The 9,163-nt window shown below is 57.9% G+C and overlaps 1 protein-coding gene across 1 annotated transcript in view; it reads right to left on the bottom strand.

The window, feature by feature from the left end:
* Window positions 1–874: 874 nt before the first annotated feature.
* RAB20 (RAB20, member RAS oncogene family) overlaps window positions 875–9,163 on the bottom strand; it is a 27,983-nt gene continuing 19,694 nt past the window's right edge. Inside the window, exon 2 of the mRNA XM_040487085.1 lies at window positions 875–1,919. Coding sequence (XP_040343019.1) covers window positions 1,387–1,919 — 533 coding nt within the window. The 3' untranslated portion in view covers window positions 875–1,386. The remainder of the gene's footprint in view (window positions 1,920–9,163) is intronic.

Raw genomic sequence — 9,163 nt, 5'->3', positions numbered from 1 at the left:
GATGGGAGGCAGGCCTCAGGGTGGGTTTCAGTAACAGGCGTCCCCCCTGGGGAGCCCCAGGCGGAGGCAGGGGGCCGTGCCTCGTTTCGTCCCGCAGGTCAGCTGGCGCACACCCCGGAAAAGGCGGCACACGGGAGCAGAGGAGGCCGGCCTGGAGGCCCCCACACCAGTCGTGGGCACTGAACACAATTACCACACACCTCCCCGCACCCTCTGGAAGTAACGACTCACGAAACACACTGCTTTCAGGCTGGCCTCTGCCTCTCTGCATTCCGCTATGGACCGAATGCTTGCTTCCCCCAAGACGCAGATGTTGAAGCCCAGACCCTGCCCCTCCCCGTGTGACAGCCTTTGGAGGTCTGGGGGTGGGGTCCTCATGATGGGATCAGTGCCCTTACGAGAAAAGAGAGACCAGAGCTCGCTCCTTCCACCATATGAGGACACAGTGAGAAGGTGCCGTCTGCAAGGCAGGAAGGGGCCCAACCAGAAATCGGATCTGGCCCCCCCGGACCTCTGGCATCCAGGCCCCACGGCTGTGAGAGGTTAAGGGTCTGCGACGAGTGGCCCCAGCTGGCTGAAATACTCCCATTGTTTTTTTAAGTTTATTTATTTATTTTGAGAAAGAGAGAGACAGAGAGAGAAAATCGCAAGCAGGCTCCGCGTCACCAGCATAGAGCCCGACTCCGGGTTTGAACCCACGAATCATGAGATCATGACCCGAGCCAAAGTCAAGTCAGACGGTTAACCGACTAAGCCACCCAGGCGCCCTGAAAGACAAGTACCTTAAGCTTACAGCCACCTCCCAGAAGCCCCGGCAAGGGGTCCACCAGCAGTGAAAATAAAGTCTAAATCAACACAGACTCCACACCAAGGGTCTTCCTATAATCCTTTTTAATAATACGCGCACTCATACGGCTGCACCCACGTCGAAGCAGGGATTCCTGATTGTGTAGAAGCTAACATGTCCAGAATCATCATGCTACCTCAGGACACAAGTACCAAATGGTAGGACCCAGGAGGCACCGATGTCTGAGAACAACATAAAAGTGGTGCGGGGGCCACGCCGGGTGCCCTCCAAAGCCCGGCCACGGCCTCCGGCAAGGCCAGGTTGTTAGGGAAGAGGCAGCAGGGGACAGCGGTCTCTGGGCGTCTCAGCTCAGAAGGGTGGTTTCTGCAGGGGATTCGCTTGTCCCCCCACCTCCCGGCACAGTGACACAGACCGAGGGACCGTTCCCAGCGGCCGCAAAACCACCAGCTGGCATTGGCCCTGGGACCTCCTCCTGGTGTGCGGCCCCACTAAGGAACACGCTGGGCTCCACCCGCCCTCCGACCGCGCTGGTCATCCCCTGGCCAATCGTGTACCCCGGGGCTCGGCGCCCCCACGCATCAGGCACAGCACCCAGATGGGGTCTGTCCGGGCGTCTTATAAGTGGTGATGTCCACGGTCTGCGGCGGCCCCTGGGCTCTCTGCCGCGAGATCACAGGCACCACCAGGTCGAACAAGGTTTCAAACAGCAGGTCCACGTTGTGCCCGGTTTTCGCACTGGTCTCAAAGCACATCTGCTCAGCGGCCGGCACATCCTTCTCGTCCAGCATCTTGTACTTCAGGATCTTTCTATACAACGCCGCCGCGTCCTCTGGCTGCACCTGCTTGGGCGCTTTGGGCGCTCCGCCGCCACGCCCAGCCACCCCAGGGCCCCGCCCGTCCTTCTGCTGGTCCTCTGCAGCCGGCTCCTCGACGAGGTCCACCTTATTCCCCACGATGGCAAAGAGGCAGTCAGTGCTGGCTGTGTCCGTCAGGCCCAGGAACCTGTCTTCCAGCTCCAGCAGACTCTGCGGGTGGTTGACGTCGTAGATGAGGATGACCGCGGTCGCTCCCCGGCAGTACATGGAACCCAGGCCGTGGAACTGCTCCCGCCCTGGCCGGAAGAGGAAAAGAGACATGCAGGTTATCTCTTGCCCGAGGTCAGCAACCCCAGAGGGACGATGGAGCCGTACCCCGAATGCAGGTGCGGCTGGAGCTGGGCCTGATCGAGACACTGGCATGCACAAAGAAGTGAGCATCCCTAGGGGCGCCCGGGTGGCTCAGTCGGTTGAGCATCCGACCTCGGCTCAGGTCAGGATCTCGCGATTCGTGAGTTCGAGCCCCGCCTCGGGCTCTGTGCTGATGGCGCAGAGCCTGGAGCCTGCGTCGGATTCTGTGTCTCCCTCTCTCTCTGCCCCTCCCCTGCTCATGCTCTGTCTCTCTCTCTCTCTCTCTGTCAAAAATAAATAAACACTAAAAAATAAAATAAAAAGAAGTGAGTGTCCAGGCCCTCAGGGACCCGGGGGCACCACCCCCTGCTCTGGAACGACAGCTGTTGGACCTGCTGTTACAGGAAGCCTGGTCTCCAAGGGAAGCTTTGAATTTTAATGCATGCATTTTTTTTTTTTAAGTTTGTTTATTTTGAGACAGACAGACACAGCATGAGCAGGGGAGGGGCAGAGAGAGAGGGAGAGAGATTGAGAATCCCAAGCAGGCTCCACACTGTCAGTGCAGAGCCCGAGGCGGGGCTCAATCCCGTGAGCTGTGAGATCAGGACCTGAGTTAGATCGAAAGCGAGCCCCCCAGGCGCCCCTGCATGCATTTAAATCCAGTATTCAGAGAAAGGGTCATGGGCTCACACTACCTGGTAGGAAGGGATCCCTGACAAAAAAGAAAGGAAGAACTTTTGGCCCGGGGGGTCTCAGGAGCACGGGCTGAAGGCTGGTTGTTACCTACACACGTATATTCACATAAAGCACATGTCCTCCGTCAATAAACCACTGTTTTCATTCAGCTAAATGACCAAAGAAACACAACCAATTGCCACCCCAATCCCCAGTTATTCTGAAATGGCCTTGACTGCCTCACTTTAAGTTCCGGGTGGAGAGCAGCCTGCTGAGAAAGACGGCGTGAACCTACACCTGACAGCTGACTTCCCCTCGCACAGAGCCAGACCCAAAGCCAGGGCTCCCCTCTTGTCCAGCAAGGCCCCACATGTCCCCCCCAAATGATCCGGAGGGGGAGGGGCAGAGAAGGTGCCGCCCAGGCCCGGTCGGGCAGGGGCTGGAGGGGCGACGTGTCCCGCCCTGCAGAGATGCTGAAGGTCAAAGTGATGTGCCAGAAAGCAAGTTTCCCAGGGCCGCCTGCTGACCAGCGGCGTGTGCTCTGGAATCCAGCACCCACAGAACAGCCTTCCTGCCCGTGAGCATGAGCACGACGTAGCCCTGACACAGATCGTCTCATCACAAGTTCCCGTGAAACGACGCCCCGTGCCAACAGGCAGAAACTCAGCTGTGCTCTCCCGTCGCTTTCTGGACCCACCCTGGGAGACGATGGTCAAGAAATCTTTAAAAACCAACTTTAAAACTGGCAACAGCAGGCATTAGTTAAAAAGAAAAGAGAGGGGCGCCTGGGTGGCTGTTGGTTGAGCGTCCGACTTCAGCTCAGGTCATGATCTCGCAGTCTGTGAGTTCAAGCCCCGAGTCAGGCTCTGGGCTGACAGCTCGGAGCCTGGAGCCTGCTTCATATTCTGGGTCTCCCTCTCTCTCTTCTCTGCCCTCTCCCGCTCTTGCTGTCTCTCTCTGTCTCTCAAAAATAAATAACACTAAGAAAAATTAAAAGAGAGAGAGAGAGAGAGAGAGAGAGGGGTGCACCTGGGTGGCTCAGTCGACTAAGCGTCTGACTTCAGTTCATGATCTCATGGTTCGTGAGTTCAAGCCCCGAATCGGGCTCTGTGCTGATAGCCCGGAGCCTGGAGCCTGCTTCATATTCTGGGTCTCCCTCTCTCTCTCTCTGCCCTCTCCCGCTCATGCTGTCTCTGTCTCTCAAAAATAAATAAACACTAAGAAAAATTTAAAAAAAAAAAGAGGGGGGGGGCACCTGGCTGGCTCAGTCGACTAAGCGTCTGACTTCAGTTCATGATCTCACGGTTCGTGAGTTCAAGCCCCGAAGCGGGCTCTGTGCTGACAGCTCGGAGCCTGGAGCCTGCTTCATATTCTGGGTCTCCCTCTCTCTCTGCCCTCTCCCACTCATGCTATCTCTCTCTGTCTCTCAAAAATAAATAAACACTAAGAAAAATTTTTTAAAAAGAGAGAGAGAGAGAGGGGCACCTGGCTGGCTCAGTCGGCTAAGCGTCTGACTTCAGTTCATGATCTCATGGTTCGTGAGTTCAAGCCCCGACAGTTCAAGCCCTGTGCTGACAGCTCAGAGCCTGGACCCTGCTTCGGATTCTGTGTCTCCCTGTCTCTCTGCCCCTCCCCTGCTCGCACGCTGTCTCTCTCAAAAATCAACAAACATTTTCAAAAATGTATAAACAAAGAAGAAAAGAAAGAAATGCTTCCCCACCATCACCACTGACGAGGACTCTCCTTTCAGACACTAATCGTCTAGAACGATCTGGGCATCGTGAGATCTTCCAACAGGAGAGGTGACCAGCCCCACATGCCAGAGCCCACAGGGCCGACGAGGGGAGAGTGAAGGGACATTCCAGTTATCCCGGGGGGACCGTCTGTCCGTCTGTTACGCACTTCACTGGGGACAAAAGGGCAACTGTGTTTGAGCCCATGCCGAAAATACTTTTCCTTTCCAGACAAAAATGTCTGACTTGCCTTTAAAAAACTAAAAAAAGTAAATAATACGGACACACCAAGAAAAAACTCAGAGTAACGAAGGAAGTAAGAATGGAAGAATCCCAAACGCTAGCCTGAAAGGAGAGGAGACCAGAGCTGCTGTTCCGATCACCCAACTGCTCGCCCAGGAGCCAACGCAGACAGAGTGTGGCGGCCTGGCAACCAAAGAATTTTCGAGTGAGCGGTTTCTGCACCCGAAATCCTTACATTCTGGCTTAGACACAATCCGCGGCGGGTAGGCGGTCACAAGAGTGCGGTGCCCACACGGGCACGGGGTAGTCGCACCGGGAACAGAGGTTCTGAATTTAGCCCTGGCCCAGGGCCAGCGGGAGCCCCGGCATTTCCGGCATCCAGACACAGCAACGATAAAGGGGTGGCTCCCTAAGACTCGGCCTTTGAGAACTGGCTCTGTGAGCCTCACACGGTGTTTGAACTCCAGACCTCTTAAGTTTTCTGCAGGTCTGTGAACGCAGCTGGGCTGTGAGGTCAGGCTCCCGTTAACACATGGGAAACACCTGCTCCAGGCCTACGTGGGCGGCGGGACCCAGCAGGGCACAAGCTCCCCTCCCGTGGCCACCAGGAGGGTGTCTCTCTCTCTCTCTCTCTCTCTCTCACCCACTTGCCCCAGCCTGCGTCCCTACACCAGCTCCACAGCCGAGGCTCTGGGAAGTCCGGGAGTTTCCTCTATTTGGCTCACACTGAGGAACTAACAGCCCTGTGGCCCGATTCTGGGGACGCCTGGGAAGCGGCTGACCTGTGCCAGCCAAGGGGGGTGCGGGTCAGCGAGGGCCAAACCGCAGGCCAGGTGGGAAGCCAGGCTGCCAGGCTTGGAGTGGCCCCGCCAGACCGCCTGCCAGCGAGCTGGAGGCAGGAGTCCGGGGAGGGGCCCAGCCTCCTACGCCTCCAGGAAGCGGCCAGGGCGGCCCCTGCCGTGGGGGTCCGCAGGGGCTGGGGGCCGGGAGCGCGTGTGATTGTCCAGGAATCCTGGCTTGTCCGTGAAGCAAATCACTCCCGTTCGCCCACATACTCACATAATGCAGACCCTTTCTTTTTTAAGGCTGAATAATCTTCCATTGTACGCACAGACACGTGTTCTTTATGCATTCATCTGTCAAAGGACATTTGGGGTGTTTCCATTCCTTAGGGACTGCGAATAATGCTGCAGGGAACACAGAAGGGCCACAAGCCAGTCACGGGACAAATACCGGTTGGTGGACTCCAAGTAGGGGTCGGTGGCAGCCAGGACCTGGGGGCAGGGGAGAGGAGGAGGGGCAGTAACCGGGAGAAAGCGGGGTCGGCATGGGGACGGTGGACACAGCCACGAGGTCCTCCCAGCAACCGCACAAAGGGGGCCTCCCCCTCCCCCCATTTTACAGAGGGAGAAACTGAGACCAGAGAGCACAGCAAGGGGCCCACGCACGCAGGAGCCGGGAGCCCAGGTACCGGGCAGTCTGTGGTCTAACCAGCCGTGGGAGAGCCTGGCTCCAAGCACAGACTATCCCCACTCACAGCCCCACAGTGTGACCCTGGGCAAGTAGCTGGGCCTCCGTTCCGATCGCTGGAACGCGGACAGTCCCGCCAGCGGGCGGCCGTGCAAGAGGACATAACCGGGACAGGAACCACCTAGACGTGCACCTGCTCCCGCCAAGCCCCGCGTCGGTGCTGCTTAAATAGACGGAGGGTCAGAGCCCTGCCCACCCAAGGACAAACACCTTCCCAGGCCCCCCGCATCCTGGTCTCTTCATCAGCACATCTACAGACTGTCTCCGGGGCCTGTTGGCCACTCTGGCGGCCGACCAGTCCCCTAGCCTGTCTTACTGACCAGCCTTACTTTCAGAGATGGCCTTCTCCCGTTCTGGGGCGCCTCGTCCCGTAGCTGCCGCACGGGATCAGCGGAGCTTTTCCGCCCAGCAGCAGCCCCGGGGACACAAGTCGGCGAGCGGCCCGCAGGGGTCCCAGGCAGCCTCTGGACCACAGGACACAAACCGTTCCATTGCTTTCTCTGTTATTTGCAGCCGTCCTCGGGCCAGGTGACCGCCCGCCCCCTTTACCCTGAACACGGTCTTGTTCTGGCTTCCGCGGTCGGAAGCAACTGAACGCATGGTGTGGCCATCAGAAATCACGCTGCGACGCGGGCTGCACGTTTGAAACATGTGCATGTACTGCTTCATTAATTCCAAAATGATAGTGATGCTCGGGCCCCTCACCCCAGAGCCTGTAAAACAGGATGTGACAGGGGGGTCGGTACCAATATCCTGTCAGAAGCTCCCTGGCGCCCGTGATGTGCAGCCAGAGGTGACAGCCAAGTAAAAGCCAGTCACTAACATGTGAGAATCAGAAAGCTGTTTCTTTTTTCTTTTTCTTTTTTTTTTTTTTTTTTTTTTTTAGTTTATTTATTTGTCCTGAACGGATTGTGAGCGTGGTTGGAGAACGGCCCGTGGAAACAGCTACCCCCAGGAATGTTCACAAAAGCACAGACGTTTAAAGCTCTTCTGGTGCAATGAGAAAAAGGAAGCACGTGTCCTCCCGGGCTGAGAAGAGGGCCTGGCCGTCTGGGGCCAGCGCCGGGCGCAGCTGCCTCTACAATATATGCGCGCCAAAGACCCAAGGACACTTCATCCAGGGACCCACTGTCCACACAGAGGCTCCAGTCTGCCACCCGCGCAATACCTGTGAGTGGTTACCTTGGCCACAGGCCGTGCTGTCCAGTTACATCGTCCAATGTCAGTGTACATGTTGCCATGAAGGTATTTTTTGAGATCTGCAATCAACTGACTTTAAGTAGATAGCCTTCCATGACTTGGGTGGGCCTTACCCAATCAGTGGAAGGCCTAAGAGCAAAGACCGAGAGTTCCTGGAGAAAAAGGAATTTGGGGGCTCCCGGGTGGCTCAGTCGGTGAAGCATCTGACTCTGGATTTCGGCTGAGGCCATGATCTCACGGTTCGTGGGATCAGTCCCCGCAACAGGCTCTGCGCGGACAGCACGGAGCCTCTTTGGGATTCTCTCTCTCCCTCTCTCTGCCCCTCCCTCGCTCGCTCTGTCTCTCTCTCAAAATAAATAGATAAACTTAAAAAAGTAAAAAGGAATTCTCTCGGCTCACTGGCCACTTGTCCACAGGAAAAGGGGAAGTGTCCTGAAAGGGGTTTCCAGCAGTGGCGAGGGTCGCCGTGACCCAAACGGCTCACCTCTTCGCTGAGGACGGTCCTCCCCGCTCCCGGGCCCCACCACCTCCCTCGCTACACGTACACCCAGCAGGGGAGCCCCTGTGCTGCCTGTGAGGCAGAGCACACACCCACAAACACACCAGCCTCCCTGCCTGGGTTTCAACACCCGAACAGTAAACACGGGAAAGACAGGGTTTCCAAAGCCGGGATCCAGAACACCTTCATCCGGGACGGGGATGCAACCGGGAATTGCAAGCCGCCCGGCGTGTGGCAGCCACAGGACTCGGTCCACGGAGGCCACGGGGCCACGGGCCGAGGCCTCGCCTCTCACAGAGGCCAGGAGTCACAGACGGAACCAAAGCACACCCACGTGCGGGGGCCTCTCCCGCCCCCTCCACGCGCAGGAGAAAAACTGGGCATCTGTGCCCTGCAGTGGCCCACGGCGGAGAAGCGGACGGGAGGGCTCCGACGGCAGTGACCACACGTGCCCCAGCCCACGCACACGGAGCGTCCCCAGCAAGGTCAGCAAATCTGCCGGCTTCCTGAAAACACGTCCCGCAGCTGAGCCCGAGCGGACGCTGCTCTGGGAAGGACCTCGGGCCTCTGATCTGATCGACCGGAGAAGGAGCATGCATCCCGGTCCGGCTGCCCGTCTTGCCAGAGAAACGCAAGAAAGAAGAGGGGGTAACCACCGAGACACTAACGCTTATCCACCCAGAGGCACCACGAGGGAAGCGGTCCGACACCTGTCGTCAGAAGCACAGGTGACCCATCCGAAGCAGGTCAGGTCAGGGGACGGAGACCCCTTGAGTGGGGGGCTGCTTTGGCCGCGTGTTCTTCGGGCCCTTATGCGACAACACAGGGTATTAACCCCCAGCAGCAACACTGTCACGGCACCTACCTCTGTGGGCACTGCACACGGCCCGCACACGCTCGGTCACCTCGCGGGCACAGCACGCGGGCAGGGGCCACGGCCATCAGGGTCCAGAGGCCCCGCTCCCAGGAGCCAGCTCCAAATCCTACACGAGCATGGCTCAGGGGGAGGCTCAGGGCTCGAGAAAAGAATGCCAGTATTTCAAAATCTAGAAGAAACACCAACGGGGTGGTTTCTGTCATCCTCTTATCAGAAAGCGAGCAGCCCCAAAGAGGCCAGGTAAGCACAAAAAGTGAAACACCGGCATCTGAAGAACTGGCTTCCCCGGGGGACAGACGCTCCCTCCCAGCCAGGCGGCAGTGTGGACGGGTGGGAATGAACCGTCTACCCTTCTCAGACAGACGGGACCACCGCGCACTGTGCGTCCAGGCCCTTCCACGGGCAGGGCGAAGCCCGGTCTCGCTCACACGT

The sequence above is a fragment of the Herpailurus yagouaroundi genome, unplaced genomic scaffold (genome assembly GCF_014898765.1).
Source record: "Herpailurus yagouaroundi ecotype Mexico unplaced genomic scaffold, PumYag 164, whole genome shotgun sequence".
Lineage (NCBI taxonomy): Eukaryota > Metazoa > Chordata > Mammalia > Carnivora > Felidae > Herpailurus > Herpailurus yagouaroundi.
Note: the sequence above shows the minus strand (reverse complement) of the source record. Positions and strands in the feature narration are given on the sequence as shown.